This window comes from Plectropomus leopardus, chromosome 20 (genome assembly GCF_026936395.1).
Source record: "Plectropomus leopardus strain MGB_pleo_1.0 chromosome 20, ASM2693639v1, whole genome shotgun sequence".
Classification (NCBI taxonomy): domain Eukaryota; kingdom Metazoa; phylum Chordata; class Actinopteri; order Perciformes; family Serranidae; genus Plectropomus; species Plectropomus leopardus.
Window position 1 is genome coordinate 8,316,958 of NC_142195.1, and position 19,104 is coordinate 8,336,061.

At 38.9% G+C, this 19,104-nt stretch overlaps 1 protein-coding gene across 7 annotated transcripts in view; it reads left to right on the forward strand.

The window, feature by feature from the left end:
* The window catches only part of garnl3 (GTPase activating Rap/RanGAP domain like 3), a 121,544-nt gene that overhangs the window by 54,529 nt on the left and 47,911 nt on the right, over nt 1-19,104 (forward strand). For all 7 annotated transcript variants that reach the window (XM_088070692.1, XM_088070690.1, XM_088070695.1 and 4 more), the window contains one exon: nt 7,536-7,605. In XM_088070692.1, the coding sequence (XP_087926818.1) occupies nt 7,536-7,605 (70 nt within the window). The remainder of the gene's footprint in view (nt 1-7,535; nt 7,606-19,104) is intronic.

The window sequence follows — 19,104 nt, forward strand, 5'->3', positions numbered from 1 at the left end:
TGGCTGGCAAACTGACCGCCACTGAATCCACAAGTCTCCATTCTGGAAGTATTGACGCTCCTCAACAGACTCTTTCAGCCACAGCAGCTTTTTAATTGGCTTTGTCGCCAGTTTTTTTTTTAATGAATTACGAACCGAGTCGGTTCATTTGTGCAGATATTCTGTCGCTTATTAATTGATCTGCCCCCCCTTTCACCCCCAGAGAGCAGATATTTCAGCATGAGCACGGAAAATGATGAATTATTCATGACATGCTTTTCGGCACAAGGTAGAGTGGAGGCGCGTGACAGGGACAGAAGAACGTATGCGGCGACTCTGAGGGCTGGCATCTGGTTTAAACTGTGCAGCATAGTTCAGCTGTAGTCCAAGGTTGCTCAGTAGTAGCTTATTTCCTCTTAGACTGATCTGAAATTGCAATGCTGCAACAAAAGAGCGGGGCTGCAGTGACTCTTGGACAGAGAGAGATCATATGGTGAACGTAAAGCTCTTATGGCACAAGGCTGCATATGGCAGAGACGCCTCTTTTCCATGCTGCACCAGTTGTGCAGAGAGGGAGGAGAAAGAAGGCAAAGATGTCCTGAAATTTTCATGAAATGCTCTAAAGACTCATAATAATGCTCTTATGGTATGTTACAGCATGGGTTTGTACTTGACAGTCTTCATCCAGCTCATCCTCACTGTATACTGCTATTTTCTGTACATCACTGCACCAAAATGACTGTATGCTTTATTTTATTGGGAATAATCTTTGGCTGAAAAGAATAGGATGGATTACTATTCATCTGCATTGTTCATACAATGCACCAATCTGTAACTTGAAAAAAGAAAGTACACATCTGGGATTAGATAAACTCAAATTTGATAAGAGTGGTTTAACCCTTTGAAAACCAAATTGGTGTGATTTCTTTTTAAATCAGAGGAAGAAAGCAGAGGAATGAAAGAAGAAATTGCACCATCACTAGCAAAAAAAATGTAAAAAAAAAAAAAAAAAAAAGAGAAAGAAAGAAAGAAAGAAAACTACAAGAAAATTACCTGAAAATTTGTTAAAAAAAAGAAAATAAAAATAAAAGAAAGAAGAAAAAAGAAAGTTAAAAAAACAAGAGCAAGGAATTAAAATGACCTTGGAAAATGATAATAATTTTGTAACATAATGTTGAATAAGTAATTATGATAGTTATTGATACAGTTTTTCCCTAGCTATTTTTTTCCCCTTGACATTTTCCCTAGCTTTTTAAACATAATTTTCTAAATCTACGTGTTTCTTGAAATTTGTAAAACAAAATTCTCATCAAGTTGCTTGTTGCCTTTTTACCTGTGTTTTTAAACTCTGAGCAGATGCCTTTTGATTTACAAGTCTTGGATTAGATAAATTCAGATTGGATTCAAATTGGACAAGAGTAAGGTTTTTTTTTTAATTCTTTATTTTTCTGAACAGCATTTTATGGTACAGAACATACATTAATATAGGCAGTTCATTTTCCCTTGCTGTTCAGGGTTTATTAGTCATTAGTCAGTGCGATTAAAAAATAATAAAGTAAAAAAAAAAATAAGAAGAAAAAGAAGAAGAAAATGGTAACATAAAACATAATAAGGTCATCTATCCATGCATTCCACAAAATCTGGTCGTAGAGGTTTTACATATTTCACCCACTTGGTCCAGAGCCCAATGAACATACTCTTCTGAAGGCGAAGAGAGAAACTTATCTTTTCCATAAGATAAATATCAATTAATATATCTATCCACTCCTGTATTGTGGGGCGTTCAGGAAGTAACCAACGCCTTGTGAGCGCTTTTTTGCAGGCAGAGTTTAGGATACCAAACATATATTTTTTAGAGCGCTTTGCCTGAAAATCATCATGTCCTGGATAAGAGTCATTTAATCCCTTAAAACCTGTGCAAATTTACTTGATTTCTTTTTAAAACATGGGAAGAAGGCAGTAAGCAATGAAAGAAGAAATGCGAAAAAAAGTTTAAAAAAAAATAATAATAATAATAATAACAACAACAAAGAAATGACCTGGGAAAAGTAATTATGAATTTTAATAATTTTTTAACTTAATGTTAAATATGTCATTATGAATATAGTTGGCTTTTAAAAAAAATTCTAAATCTATGTATTCCTTGCAATTTGTGGAACATTTCTCACCAAGAGTTCAAAGCTTTAAATACTTGTGAAAGCAGCACAAGAAAAGTGATGTTGCTCCAGGTTTCATAGGGTTAAATCCCAAAATTACTGACCAAAGCTCCCATATTAAACCCCATATGGAGGGGAAAAGGCTCTGCACACCAGTTTGAAGCTCACATCTCTGCAGTTATTCCTTAGAACTGCAGCAGTCGACTGACTGATTTATTATTTACATCCTCACATGCATTCGCCAGATGTGGAAGCATGTATGCGAAAGATAAGCTGTTAAATGTTTGATAAAATCCTGAACGTTGGGCTTTTTTATACGTGCCTTTGTCATTCTCAAGAGTCTTGTGTTTGGTGTCGCTTCTGTGCCACTCAGCATCAAGGTCTGTCGGTGTATTTTTTCTCTGACACAATCTCAAAAAGAGCTACTTAATGGAGGAATTTAAGAGTTTAAAGAGTCATATGGTATTTAACATAACTGATAAAAGGATTGGCTTTTTTAGAGCAGCACTTGGAGGTTTAACATGCTGGGTGGCAGTGTGATTTATACTTCACATTTCACTGGACTCTATGGAGCCTTTCAGTGGCGACTGTCCATTGTCCTGTGACAGAAACCACAGCTTGTAACCTTTCCCGTACTCCATTACTGAGGGCAGCAGTTGAGTAATGAATATCCATTTTACCTCTTTTCTCTTTCAGTAGCTATTTCTCTTTGGTCCAAGCTTTCAAAGTCATTTTTCTTTGGCTAACGGCCATCATGCTGCTGGAAAGTGACTGAACCACTGCGGTGCAGAGTTCAAGTCCTGATGTCCAAACACATGAGCGGCTTAGAATGCAGAATAATGGCTTCAAATGTGGGATATCTCACAATTAAGCAGCATGTCAAGAGTGTATGGTAACAGGAGAGGCCTATAATCAATCACTCTTTTATCATCACCGGACTAAGAGTCTACAGCCATGCAGCTCTGTGAGTCTGTACTTACTGGCGTTGGGCACTAACTAGTTACATGTAAATGGCATTATCTAATTCAATTACAAAATAAATGTGATTGTAGTCCCTTATAGTAGCTGAGAAAAAAAGAAACTAAATTACAGTAACTAATCAAATTGTTGGTGATTATAAAGCAAGTCACCTGAATATATTTGATTATATAGGTAAAAAAAAAGCTTATTTGTAGAATAAAAGTCATCCTGTTGCTTTGCATCTTTGGGCATATTTCTGGACATTGCAGGTCCACAAAGCTGTTGAGACAAATTTGAGTGCACCATCAAGGGTAGGATGGCTTTTAAAGAGCTTTCTCTGCATCCAAAATGCTTTCATTCATTTTGCAGAGTGCATTTAAATTTTGAGCATTTTTGATTGGTTTTCTTGTTTGAAACTGTGTCTGCCATCCCTGCTACCAGCTGACCACGCCAAAGCGAATGGCCATGTTGTTGGACAACAACGCTTTTCAGACAGTGCTGAACATTCTACAATTTTTTCTTTCATAAATGAAGGCCTTTAACATTACTATGCAGCGTAACGCTTGGTTACCAGCAACTTTAACAAGTATTTAGTCATCTGTATCACTTTGGCATTTTTGAAGGAATTTAGTCATAAACCATCCCAAATATCGGCGTTGGATGAAAGTTTAAGGGAGCACCAAAGTTATTACAATTTATCAAATTAGTGTAGTGCCCGTTTAAAACATGCCTGTTAAGAACGGGCTGATTGCTTGGTTAGTGAGATTTCTTCTCGTGGGTTTGTTACCTGCTACACAGACTATCTTTGTAGCATCTGGTTGTTCATATTGAGGTTTGCAAAGTGAAAATGTAGTTGATTATTGAAAGCATAAGCTTTATTAACCCTTTGAAACCTGGAACGACATCAGTTTTCTTGTGATGCGTTCAGACGCCGCATTTTAAAACCTTTGAAACCTAACTAAATTTATTAGTTTGATTTCTTTCAAAAACGGGGAAAAGAGGCAATCAGCAACTTGGCCATCAAAAACATGCACATTATGTTAATATTCCTATCGATGCTCAAGACCAAGGCACTGGCAGAAGATCTGGAGCTTGTCCCTGAGTGCTGCACGCGGCCACTCACTGTTCTGTAGAGGACAATAAAATACACGCAATACAGTGTACATGTGATGAAGAATTCTTATTCTGCTTCTAATCTGAAAAAAATAGTAAAAGAGTGAAAAATAACCAGAAAATTAGCTTTAAAATAGCGGGAGAAAGAGAGAGAATTATTAGAAAACTATTAAATAACTGGGGTAAAATGTAAAGAAAACTATATTTATAATAATTCTGATTATATAAAAATCAGGATACAGAAAAAGTATTTATTATTATTATTATTAATTTTGTTTATTTAGTTATTTATTTATTTGCAAATTTCAGGTTTTTTTCTTTAAAGATGTTACTAATTTCTTGCAAATTTGGAGTCATTTTTGTTAAGAAGCACATTGCCTTCTCTCTATGCTTTTGAAAGAAATGGAGCCACTTTGCTCAGGTTAAGGATTAACTGGTACCGTCTGTGCCCCATTTATTTGAGCTGTTGGTTTACCACGGGGTACATCTCCCAGATGTGTTAAAATATCTCATTTTTAAAGTGAAAAATTTGGGCACTGAACATTTTCCTGAATTACACAAGAAAGCATTTTTAATCGTGAACTTTTCCTTTGGGCATTATACAGCCAGTGATGTGGTTTTGAAAACAAATATTTGTTTTTTGCCTTTCAGTCCAATCTGAATACAATGCCCATCCATAAATACCGTTATAACATCACAAAAAGCCTTCAGAAGGAGATGAGCTTCACTGGGAGATAGAGGGGTTTCATTAGGAGGGTGGGTGGGCTGGTGTCACTTAATCTTCCCACCATGAAGGTACAATCCCTCTCATGACCCCCTCTCAAAGGAAAGGTGAAGGGTAGGGAAGATGGGGACCTGGGTGCTGATAAGAAAAAGAGGGAGCTCATAGAGATAAAAGCCGTGATGGAGCACATGTTGTGATGGAGCACATGTTGTGATGGCGCTCCAGCAGACCACACCCCAATCACCAGCTCAGTATGTAGAGGGAGAGAGCAGAGAAGGAAACAGTGATGGATACATCCTTAGCAGAGACGCACTTTAAAATGCGTCCTTTAAGCTTGAGTGTACATTATGTATTAACCGCTGCACTCTGCAGAGGGAGAGAGAAACCTGACCAGAGAGAGAAGAGTTAGGGGGAGACATATGAGGAGTGGGGGATGTGGTCCAGAGAGACAGTGGAAGTAAAAATCATGCAGGTTATAGCACCACTCAGATACGTATGCTAACATAAGATATACAACATACCTCTCACCGTGTGCAAAAACACTTGCTGCAATATTTTGTAGATTTCTGAAGCCATAAAATCGAGTTTTGTGCAATTAGAGTGAAGTCTGGATAGCTCAGGTGGTAAAGGATTACAAAAAATGCAAAGTAATTTATGCAGATGGGGGTAAATGTATTTTAGGGGTGCAGCAAGATACATTTTGTGCATTGCAATACAGAATGGCTTCTCCCAAGTTGGTATGTTGCTGTGTATCGCAGTGGTACATAGAGTTGGACGATATGAAAAATATGAAATTATATTGCAGTATTTTAAGGCTATATCTCGTACACGATAGATCTCTTGAAATTTTTAAATCTCCTCAAAAGCACTTCATAAATGCTAGAACTGGGAGACAGAATCAAATATATATATATATATATTTATGTATATATATGTGTATATATATATATACACTCTTTTTTTTTTTTTTTTTTTAAAAATTTCCCTCTTTGATGTGACAATATTTTAGGGAATGCCTATTGGTACTTTGAAAGTAATGAAAGTAATGAAGATATAATGACTTAGTGGGTAAAAGCAAGTATAAAACAAGTACAACTGTCCTATAAGTTGAAAAAGTACACCACTTTACTGTATTGCAACCTTTAAAATCAGGAAAAAAAATACAATTTATTCCATACCAAATCAGAATCAGCCAATATCTAAGACAATATGTAGTCTCATATCTGATACAATATAATATCTTTATATTGCCCAGCCCATCGTGGTACATGCAGATTTTTTTTTTTATTTGTTTTATTACAAACTCAAGATGTTAGACATTAATATTGTTTTCTACTTTAATTAAATGATTTTTTTTAAAACCAACATCAGTCCTAATCATTAATATCCAATATTCATCAATGTTTGGAATTTTAACCCTTTACATGCCAGTTTCTTGTCAAAATGCCACTATGTTTTCAGATGGGAAAAAAGCAAGGAAAGATTTTTTAACATACTTCATGCCAAATATGGTTAAAAAAAAAGGTGGAAATCAGGTGGAAAAAAGTTTTTAAAAAATTACAAATCCTAAGGCAAAAGCCCCAAATGACACCCAGAAATAACACAATGTGTGTTTTTTATGATTTGATGGCTGTGGGATGAAAATTGCAGTTTGAATAGTTTTCAATAGTGCAAATTTTGTTTCCACAGTGTATTTTGGATTTATTGTAGGAGCTGAGCTAGAAATTCCAAGGTTAAACAAAAATACACAATCTTGCCAAATTGTATTCCATATGCATAAACACAGCCCCAAATTATCAAAAATGAAGACTGAAAAGTGCATGAAATGTGCCAAACAATCCCTAGGGGTTCATGTTGAACATGTTGTGTGCCAAAATTACACCACGTTGTACACTGCAAGTCCTTGGGCCTCCAGCAATACACCCATCAAGTTTGACGTGGATCAGATGAGCTGTTCTCGAGATATTTAAAGGACATACACACAAAGATTTGTTGGTTTATAGTCAGATTTAATCGTCTATAAGCCAGCAGTGAGGCTTTGCTCAGGCAGCTGTGCCTCGCTCTTCCAGCTAATGCCAGTATTTTAATGTTAATGCTCATATGTTAGGCACAGGTTACAGCATTTGCCATCTTAATTTAGCATATTAGCATGCTAACATTTGCTTTTTTGCACTAAACATTAGTAAAGTTAAGCTGCATGTGTGTGTTAGTCTCTTTCTAGCGATCTACTCTGTGTGTGCACATTTGGCTATTAAACCAGCAGTCAGCTCTCCCAGCCAGTCTCCATCTATCACTGTGGCTTAATTCAATCAGGACCCATGTCTCGATCAGAAACTGGGGTTGGCCGCCACTCCCGGCCAGTCACCATGCCACCAGCTGCCCCGCCACACCGACACAGACAGGAGGAAGGGAAAGAAAGATAAAGGGAAGAGGGGAGAAAGAAAGAACGTTAGGGTTAAGAAATTGGGCATGAACGAGAAGATAAAGTGAGATAAAATTTAAAAAGACTGGAGAAAAGCAGATGCTGCAGCGGTTTATGTGTGTCTGTGTTGTGTGATGGAGGAGCAACAGGCCATGTGTCTGACCATGCATTTGTGTTGCAGCTCTGCCTCGGAGGACTTGGGCTGCAGGCGTGGAGACTTCAGCAGGAAACACTATGGTTCAGTGGAGCTGGTGAGTCCCACCCACAATGCACTCATCTGTTTGTTGCTCTCTTTGTGTCTCGGCGTGACCATCTCCTCATCCTCTTTCCCCTCATCCTCCTCGTTGATTCTCCTCCTCATGATCTCCCCTCCCTTTCTGCCTCTCTCTTCTATTATTGCCTTCCACTCTTTTCTGTTGGCTTGGACGGACAACAGAGGGGCTGACTGATGAGTCATGACGTACTGGGTGTGGTCCAGCGCTGTGCTTTGCCAGCGTGGATCACAGTCGTTGCTCCGCTCACAGTGATGCAGGACTCTGCTGCCGGCTCAGCCTCCAAAGTTCATTTGTTTTGTTTTGACGCTGCTGGTGTAAAGCTGCAGCACAGTGTGTGTCTTTGCGGTTGATTACTAAGCTGTTGAGTCATTGTTGCTTTGGGGGGAGTGTGTGTGTGTGTGTGTGTACAAGTGTACGTCCCTCCACTGCGAGCCGAGTCTGTGCATCCCGATAGCCCAGAGGGACAGGAAGTCCTAGGGTTTCACACTGCAATCAGACTTCCTACCGGAGACATATTGTGGGTTTGTCCATGAGCACCGCGCCCCACGTGTGTGACAGATTAGTGTTGAGGAGAAACCACATGCTGCCTATCAGCACCAGCAGACTGACACTAGACACAATGCTGCTGTGTGAGGGGGTGTGTATGTGAGATGACGAGAGTGAGTATCCAAACACAGCGGTGAGCGTGAGCCAGGATGAGTTCACTGATAGCCTCAGTATTCAAAGTGTGCCCGTCACACAACAGTGTGAGACACCAGTTTCTCTTCCTCCACACATGTATTGAAAGACTTCTTTTTCTTCATCATCTCTGGAACACTTATAATTTGGTATTTCTGCTGTATAAACTACATATGGCAAGTTTAAGGGTCTTGTGTGGTCCATGATGGATTAAAGAAATAGGCCATTTGCATTGGCAGACTAGTTTTATGGATGAGAAGATTGTAAACAGATGTAACCCTTCAAGGTGTGATGCTAATAAGAGGCACTGGTTGTGTTGAAAAATGCTCACTGTAGGCTGCCACTTAGGCATGGGCGGTATCATAGTACTTACAGTATACCAGGGTATTTACAAATCCCGACGGTGTGAATTTAAACTCCATCAAAAATACGGACCCTCTTCTTTCTATCAACTTCATGCTGGAGAGGCTGTATTCAAGATGTTTTGCATGTAGTGCACCTCACATGCGCTGGAGGTTATGCCGGGGCCACACTGCATGCGTGAGCCTACATATGTGTGTGTTCACATCGGCAGCGTGTATTGTTGCGGCGCTGCAGCAGAGCTGCCTGTTGTTATAACTACTGTATTTACACAATTAAAGGCACATACTCCACATAGCTAAGTAGCTACTGCATGTTAACAACACGGTCCTGCAAATGTTTCATAATAAAATGCCTTGTGTCAACAGAAACATTGTCAGAGGGCTTTTATTTTGAAACAGAAACAGGAAAAGTTGAGTCAAACAGATATATTTGTATTTCCACATATCTGTCAAAGATAAAGACAGACTGAGCATCAGTTAAGCTGTGCCTGAGTAGCAGCGCTCATGCTGCCAGTGTGGCTGTTCTAACCTGGTAACACGGGTGCCACAAAAAAACCCAAAACAACAGGTTATGAGACATGGAACTTGCTGTCATGTAATAAGTGTGTTGTGTATTGAGTAGACTGAAAATGGCAGGCAAGACAGCCTGCAGGACATTGCAAACTTGCAGGTCCAACATGGCCATTAGATACCGTCCAAAACTACTGTCACGAATATTTATCATCTTTCATCATTGATTATTAAAGGTCCAGTGTGTAGGATTGATTATTAAATCCCCAGTGTTTCAAAAGTATGTAATCATCTGAAACTATTTTTATGCCTTCACACCAGTGAAGCCTGCTCTAGCAAAGCCTTCTTAGTGTTTGATGATTTGTATAGGCCAATAAGAAGTGCTAAGAAATTATCGCTTATTCAGAGCTACCATCTCAGTGACATTGTCAGTAGCAAGAATTAGTTTAATCAAGCAGATGTAAAGATATTGCCAAAACAAAACTCACATAAACCTTTAAAATAATCCTTTCCAGTATAAGTCTGTTTCTAAGATGCCAATTCCCAAAGGTTTAAAAGGCTGTGTGGTATGTTTGATAGATGTGGATAATGGAAAATTAATGGCAGGGCTTGATAAGCCCAGGTTGATCTTTAGAAATAACCTCAGGGAGGATAACCACATGATGCCAAGCTTACGTCTCAACAATTATTTTTGGTCCTCGACTCTGCGGTGAAATTAGCTTTTTGTTTCTCTGTTAGAAAGAGATATATAATTGCTTATGTGAGCATACGAGGAAAAGTGTTTTTTTCTGGCTGTTTGAGGCTGCATGTCTCCAGGGGAAGTGTGTGCGAAGGCTGGGAGAGAGTCTGTGAAAATTCAGGTCCTGATGTCTTTTAGCCAACAAACAGGTCCTTGTGTGGACAGCATTGACTCTGTGTGCTCATAGTGTGTCCAATGTGAAGTTGGCAAGATATCAGCACCTGACATTTCCACAAAAAAAATTGTAAAATTGAGGAACTATTTTGGTAAAGTTAACCTATATAACTTAACCAGAGTGAATGATGTAAGCGCAGTATAAAACTCATTATTCCAAACACATATCACTTCACCCTTTGGGTTTCATCTTTTCTAGACACGACACAGACTCCAGTGTATTCTAATGCTTTGAAGAACATGTTTTCAAATGCCTCAACACAAGTGGGAGACACGGATTCAAAGCAGGGTCCCCCTAATAAGAGAGACCAGCATAAGCAGAGCTGTGACTCATCCTGCCTGTTTGTTTTATTTTTGGCATCAATGAAGCGGCACTAGCAGTTGCCAATAAGAGCAGGTACCTCCACAGACACTGCTGTGGAGGTATGATTCACATTATTCCAGATTCTCACACACACATGGCACACACACACACGCACACACACACACACACACACACACACACACACACACACACACACACACTGGAAACCACTTTTGACATTATAGGAGTGTAATGGATCAGGTTACATTTCACTGGTTCATGGACAGTTTGAAGCAGAAATTCTGTCTAAGTACATTTGATGAGGAAGTTGTAGGAATCATGGATGTTTTTTTTAAATACAAAGTTCCTTTTCTGTTGAAAGGAGACATGATGGCTGCTTCAATAAAATCTGTCCTTGTGTGTGTGTGTGTGTGTGTGTGTGTGTGTGTGTGTGTGTGTGTGTGTGTGTGTGTACACATGCGCCCTTATAGGCATCACATGTTCAGAATTATGCTAAAAGTAGCAATGCAGAATGACCGTACTGCCAAAGAGTCTACTGCTGGCTGCTCTGTGGAGGACGGACTCAGACTTTGAGCTAACTGCTCACATCAGCACGGGAACGTGCTCACAGTGAAAATGAGTAGCACGAAAAATGTTTTTGCCATCATAGTGAGAAGTACAACTGAGGCTGATGGGAATATCATGAGTTTTGCAGGTATTTGATCATAGACCAAAGTTTTGACCTGATGATGGTGCTATCTGAAGAATCAGAGGGTTTATAATTCAATTTCCAGATTCATAAATTCAATTCATCCTTTAAGGACCATGGCTGTTAAATTTAATGGCAATCCATTAAATAGATTACTCTAGGGATGAGGTTTTTTTTCTTAGGCAAACATAAAAGTTTGCGTCGCCCTGCTTCCCCTTGACAAAAAAACAATGAGATTTTTCCACTGGATTTTGGATTATTGCAGAAAATTAACTGTTGCGAGCCAAAAGTTTCAAACTTAAGGCAAAGCCTTTTGTTCAGCAAGATAATCGTCACAAATGAATATTTAGGATTTTTGAGGCGGAAATGCAATCACCAGAAAGCTAACATAAAGCTACACCACAGTGGGGCTGAGTGTTGATGACTTAAAAATAAAATTGTTGTCATTTTTTCTTTTCAGAAAATATTACAATTCACGATATATGTCTTGATATTTTAAAAACTCTTCTAGACTACCATAGAGTACTAAAATAAAAAAAATTAAATAAACGTTGCAATAATGTTAAATAAAGTACTTTTATAGTAAAGTTAAATAATGTACTGTTATAATAAAGTTAAAGAAAGTACTGTTGTTATAAACTTCAATAAAGCTCTGTTGTAAGAACAAGTTAAATAAAATAGCTACTGTCATATAAAGTTATATTAAGATCTGTGATAATTAAGTAAAGCACTGTTATAATTAACTTAAACATATACTGTTATAATAAAGCTGAATAAAGTTGCTACTGTTGTGTAATAAAATTAAATAAATACTGTTATAATAAAGTTGAATAAAATAATGTTATATAAATTATATATTATTATATTATATAAAATACTTATATAATAATATAAGATATATAATAATGTATAATAAAGTAAATAAAAATACTGTCATAATCAAGTTCAGTAAAGTTCTTTTTAGAATTAAATAAATCAAAGTGGAACTACTGGTGCTTTTATTTTGATGTGCCGAGCTTGTAGGCCAGATGTGTTGATGTTTTTGCTGTGGACTTAAAGCTTCCTATAATACATATACATATGAAGTGAAACAAGGTGTGATACATTGAGTACAATCAATATATCATCCCTACACCATGGCCACATGACTTCAGCGTCACCACCATAACGATGCTGTAATGGCGTGTTCAGTGTGATGATGCTCTTTAGTCTCATTTAGCAACTTGTTATTTTTAAGAAAAAGCGTAAAAGCTTTAAATTCATGAACGGGGTATTTACTGACATATTTTATGTCATTTTAAAAAATCAAAAACATTTTTGTGGCAATCCATCCATTAATGGTTGAGATATTTCAGTCTGGATCAAAGTGATGGACTGAGCAATCAAACGACAGACTGACATCAGCAGCTCATGAACCACGCCGCTGGCATGTGTGTGGTGGAATATTCAGCCAGCGCGCACACAAACACACACACTCATCCACACAAATGAGCAAACAAACACTCCATGATGGCATCTGCGTTCAAACAACACAAAGGCAACTCCCACCCTGTCTTGTCACTTTATTCGCTGACAACTCCGCGCTCCACTTTTAAAAGCTTAATTGTGTGTTACGCGCCAAAGCTGAAGCCGTCGACAATTAAACCCGTTTCATCCTGACACAACATGCCTGGAGAGTGTGGTGGTGTTTGTTTTTTTTTTTACCATGCAAATTGAATTGTCTTTATTTGAGGCCCACGAGATGAAGGCGGTGACGGATAGGCGAGAGGTGGGCGCCGCATGGCTGTCTTAAAGCTGTGCGGTATAACACAGGAAAACAGAAAATGTGGAAGGTATTGAGGACAAAGTCCTTCACACACACTCTCATGTAGATTTTCTTTCCTGTGTGTGGTAATGGGCATAATGAACGCCACTGAAATTACTGTCAGGATGTGTGTGTGTGTGTGTGTGTGTGTGTGTGTGTGTGTGTGTGTGTGTGTGTGTGTGTGTGTGTGTGTGTGGGTGTGTGTGTGTGTGTGTGTGTGTGTGTGTGTGTGTGTGTGTGTGTGTGTGTTTGAGGAGCGGCGTGTTGAGAGGTTAGCTGTCAGTCTTGCACAGTGAGTGGTGAGCAGACGGCTCCACTCCCACCTGCCTACCAGTGTTACTGTCACTGCCTCAGAGGCTTTTGACTGCACTGTCACATTGAATTTATTCCCACTCTCAGCGTGTGTGCGTCTCGCTGTGTGTGACCGCGTCTGTTCGTGTGCTTGTTGACATTAAAGAGAGACTGTGTAACTTTTTGCTGAACAGCGGCCGCTGCGGCCACAAGTGACAATTACCACTTAATGGTAGACGGTTCTCACCAGTGGTGCCCCCAAGGTGCGACCAGTGGAGGCCATGGTCCTCCTCATACAGTTGCTGCTTTATTTATTTATTTATTTTTTTAATTTACATTTTCACTTGACTTTGTAAAAAAAAAAATGCTGGGAACTGTATATGATGACATTTTGATCAAACATCTGCTAAAGGCATTGAAAAAAAAGTTTTGTGTTGGAGTTTGTTATATTCCAAATTTTAAATTTTGACGGAAAGATTTTCATTTTAATTGTAAATGCTTATCGGTTCCATATATCAGTTATCGGTCTCATTAACTGAAAAAACTATATTTGTTGGTCAATATGGGTTCGATCATGTCATGTTGGAAAGAGGGCTAAATAACACTCTGAACCTTGAACTCCCTTGAATTTTCAGTTTACTGTCACTGAGGAGTATAGAGACAGGAAAACATTCACATTTAAAAAAGGAAAACTTCAAGCCCTTAATGACCATTTGTATATCAATGTCTCAAAACGTTTTTCTGGCATGCCTATATGGGGAATTACAAAACCAAAAACTGAGAAAATGATTGATGAATTGAAGTCATCGGGGTCCAGCAGCAAAAACATATCAAAATGTCTGTAACAAACTCTCACACACCTCATGCAGTATAATCCAAGTCTCATTTATCCGGTTGCGTACCCAAACAGACTGACGAGAAACTGAACTAAAATTAAGACTTATCTGTGCTTTCTTCAAAGCCTGACTCCATTGACAAAAACAGTCATTTACCTCACTGAACACATTGAACTCCTGGTCTACTGTGGCCTTAATCTCTCATTTTTTTCTGTTATTGATTTTTCTGTTAATGTGGTGAATCCGAACTAACCCTTTAAAACACCAAAGTCACACAATAACGCAAACAAACAAATTAAATCCTTAATTTTAGCCTGCAACGAAGCACTCTGACTCATGAAAAATCATAGAAATTTGCACTAAAATGTTTTGAAATAAAACAGCAACTGTGATCTATTGCTGTATATAGCTGCAATGATTAAGACCTGTGGGCCTCACAACATACACACACTTAGCTTCTGTTGGCTCAACTCATTGCTTTGCTAACACACATGCTCAGATGAGTGACAGCCTTCTGAACAGGAATAAACACCTGTGAGTCATAACCAGAGCCACAGAGGCTTACTGCTGGAGAACTGCAGGATAGGTAGTTTATGTTGGTAGCTCCAGTTGGGGGTATTCGACAGAAACACACACTTGCAAACTGCAATTGAAAACTGACAAACCCAAACAGAGACTGCAGAGAACATCAGCTCACCAGGGCAGCTGCTTCAAAGTTTGATGTGCAGATGTTTTGCTCTGTATTTTGTCTGTGACGCTAATGATCACAGGATTTTCTGAGATGCTGCCTTAGGCTGAAACCCTCGTGTTTAATTGGTAACAAGAGGTTGCTGTAAAGGGAAAAGCTGTTCTGTTTGAGCTCAATTGCCTGTTTGACACTTTCACTTTCGTGAAGCTGCAGGGGCCAGTTACGACTTAAATATGGGACCAGAGGCTGTTAGTGCTCCTCTAAACTGTGCATTTCTGGGTTTTTTTCCTTAATGTTTATCATTTTATGACACTTTCTTAGATATTGTGTTGTTGTCATTCACTCTTGCAAACTCTAAAAATGTTTTTAAGGCATGCAACTTCATCAGTATGCATTATCTCTCTGAGTTTTCTAATGTAGAAGAAACCTCCTTTGTAATATAAAAAGGAAAGACACAGCGATTTGTCAGCATAACAAGGATCACATCTAAGATCACAAAATGTCACTTTTGATCATTAAAACAGCACTTTAATGTTAATTTATATGAGTCTGATCGCCCAGTGGCTCTGTTGGTAGCGTGGACACCCCATGTTCAGAGGATATGTCCTTACTGCAGTTATCCAAACAAATAAAGGCAAAAAAGCCCCCCCCAAAAAAACTTTAATAAATAAAATAAAGTAGTCTACATCATTGCCAGTAGTGTCGCAAAATAATGCAAGGCCCTGAGCATAAGCTGTCTCTGTGGCCCCCTCATCCTTTCTCTCTGGATCCATGTCTTTCTGACACACCTTTTTAATTGTTTATTTATTTTACAAAGTCAGTTTTTGCTCCTGTCTTTTTCCCTTCTTCTTTTCTTTTTTGGAACCTTAAATTCCCAGTGTAGGGGTTGATTTAACCATTTAGCACCCTTAAGAGGTAAAAATGGCCTCAGAGAGCCAAGGCTTTCAACTGATTTATTCAGCCAATTTTAAATTAGTTATGGCACTAATTACTGACATAAAACATTGCTAACAAAACCAAACTTTGGTTCAAGCCCTTTTTTAAAGGCTGATCAGTCCCACTTTAACCCTTCACTGTAATGCCCCTAATGGATGCTTATGCAAACACCCAAAGATTAGACTCCCTCTCCATCTATGTCTTGCTCTTGTCTCTCCATCTGTCTCCCCTCCTCCCATTTTCTCTGATACATAACTAATAGTCTATTAAAGCAGCTGATGCATGGCGCTCTGCTGCTGTGATCCGGGGCTTTACTGCAGCATCTGCCCACTCTTGAGGGCCCTTAAAGCTGCTTCACCCTACTAGCGTTACTCCTGGGTGGGCGGGTGGCCCGATGCCTTCAGTCCTCGCCATCGGATTAGTCATCGCCACTGTTGCTGTCGTATAAATGGGCAGATTATTGATGCTGTGCTGTTTTAAGCGCGGCTGGATTTGTCCTAGCCGCAGGCAGCGTTAATGCTAATCAGGTGCAGTCAATGGCTACATGGCAAACAGCCACATTACAGATGTAGTTTGTCTTTGATTTAGAATTTTCACCTCCAATTTTCTCCTTCACAAGTAGTCGGTTGTTATTTCATGTCTACAACAACATCCTGCATTATATATCCTTATTAGCGTTGCAGGAGCCATCATGAAAGGGCTTTTCACTTGCATGTGGTGCGGCGATCAGTTTGTCTGATTGCAGCTCGACGTGAAGAGGTAATGGTTATGTTAGTATTTAAAAGATGAGTCTGGTTATAGTCTATATTTTTCTCGACATATTCCAAAACAGAGACTAAAAGCAACAATGAAATGATCCTCTAACAAGAATAGAGTGTGTATCCAAAGCCTGATTTGTTCCTCTGTGCCAAAGAGCTTTATTGTTGTCAAAAGAAACAGCTGAAAACACGATGGGCCTCTGTGGAACAGATGAATCAGGCTTTGACAACACAGTCAATATTTGAAAGCAGGATCACTTCATTGTTGATTCCCGTCTTGTCATGGGATTTCTTGATGTTTTGTATTGACACCATGCAATAAGGGCCCTCTGAATCCAAAAAACTTCACACGGTCACTTGAGCAGTCATTTAGGGGGAAAACAGACAGAACAATGTGAGGAAAAAGGCTGATAGCATTTGTTTAGTGATTTCAGTTGCCACGTTTCACTTCTTTCTCTAAATGCAGCAGCTGTAGTATTTTTACTCTAAAGTGTCTGAGTCACTGGGTGACCTGTGTGACACACTTCATGTTCATACAGCTCTCAGACTCTCATTTCTGTCAGAAGGCCCTTATTGCATGCTCTGCAGTCTTTAATGATTACCCTCCTGAACTCATGTTCCAACCTCTTAATGTATAATGTTAAACAACTGCATACAGACACACACACACACACACACACACACACATATACACAGGCTACTGTCTGGCTTTACTGTGTCCTAACCAGTGTTATGCATGTTACAGAAAATTAGCAGCCTAATTGCTTCTTAATTGAATTGCTTTACCAATTACTGGATATAAAGGTAATTAATTAGGGAAAGTCACTGCATTACTTTTGAATGTCTGCTTCAACTCTCTTTATTAATGCACACTATTATTTTAGTGTTGTTGTGCCACTGTGTTGGACAAAACAACTGTCAATTTGTGTCTATGTTTGTACGCATTAGAAGTATAATGAAAAGTAAGTAGTAGAACAATTAAAACATTAGATGTAATGATTATTTATAGCTGCATCGACAGGCCCTCAGATCAAGGGCCACACACAAGTGGCCGGACTCCGTTTTTCCGGCGTGTAGTTCTGTCTGTACGTGCATCTATCCATCCTCATATTGTGATCGCAATATGTCATAGCATAAACAACCACTTGAGCTCAAGATTGAAGAGATTACATTTTGAAGGGGGTCAAAGGTCACTGTAATACTCTCAAAAAATGTTTTTGACCCTAGCTCGAGAATTCGTATGCTAATCATGAAATAATAGGATAAAATGATGAAGTTATGGCATTTTGTACTAAAAAGGTCAAAGGTCATCTTGACTGTGGCATCATAATGTTTTCTGGCCATTTTTCAACGTCATATCTCAGGAACAGTAGAGAGACATTTGGTCGGATACTGAGTTGGTGACACTAGTCTGTGGTGTCCACCTTGAAACTGTGCTGATTGTATAGGTCTTTTGTGCTGACGTCTGTATGAATCATAACCCTTTTAGTTTATGTTTCTTTGAGTCTACATTTGAATTATATAATTATAATAATTGTAATCACATTTCTAGATTCAGCCAAAAGAAGTAGAATTGTGGTGACCCCAATACTTTATCATGGTGATTATATTATTAAAAGACCATATTTACCCTGAAATCTGATATAATTATAAATGGCTCCCACACATATCCATTTCACACCAACATGGATCAGGTTCCGTGTATTTCCTGCACCTAATTGTGAGCCATTCGGAACATTTTGACCAAAAATAATCAGTTTGGAACCTGAAAAGTTGGCGCTCAAAAAAATAACATGTTTTTTTTCTGATTTTAGTGCATTTTTAGTGCAAACCTTGATGACATCAGTTTGGGCGTGTCATATTCTACAGGTTTGGAGAGAGGATATGGAGAAGGCAACAACAGAGGCATAAAGTAAGAAATCATGAGTAAAAAAAGTTGTTTGTACTGCTCAAAACTGGTGGAAACACAAGCTGGTTCACTGCACCAAGGTTTCAAGAGTCCTGAACGGAACTGATTCAAGAACTAGAGCTGATTTGGTGAAAAAGGCTAACAGTGGAGATTCTGGTGTTAAACAAAATAACCCAACAAAATGGAACTATACTACTTCAACTACTTATGAAAGATCTAACATTTGTATTTCATGTTAGAGCAGACAAAGTTTTGTTCATTTCTTACAGTTTAGCTCTTTCTGGTTTTGGATAAGTTAATAGAACTCCAAAAAATCCAAAGCTGTGACAGAGCTTCTAGTCACAGTAGTGTGCGGAGGAAGAAAAAAAGGACCAGATAACCACTTTCTAAATTCCTCTGAATACTTTCTGTATTCATTTTCTGCCTCCTCCCTTCGTCTTCTCTTCTGCCTCTATTCAGCTCCCTCCTAATTTTCTCCCTTTTCTCTCATCCATCACTCACATCTCCTCTCTGACTGTGCACCTGCCTCTCTTCATCCTCCCCCTCCTCGCCGCTCACTACTTCCCTCCTCACCCTCTGCTCACTTCCTCTCCCGCTCTGGCGCCTACGCCTCCGTGTTCTCTGCCTTCCTGGAGGATTGTGAGTGTGCATGAACAGACCCACTGATGAGATCAATTATCTATCAGCAGTCACAAAAGTATTGATTTAATACCCTGACACACACAGACACACATATACATGCATCTGTCTCTGCACTGCAGCGCTCCTTTTGTCCCG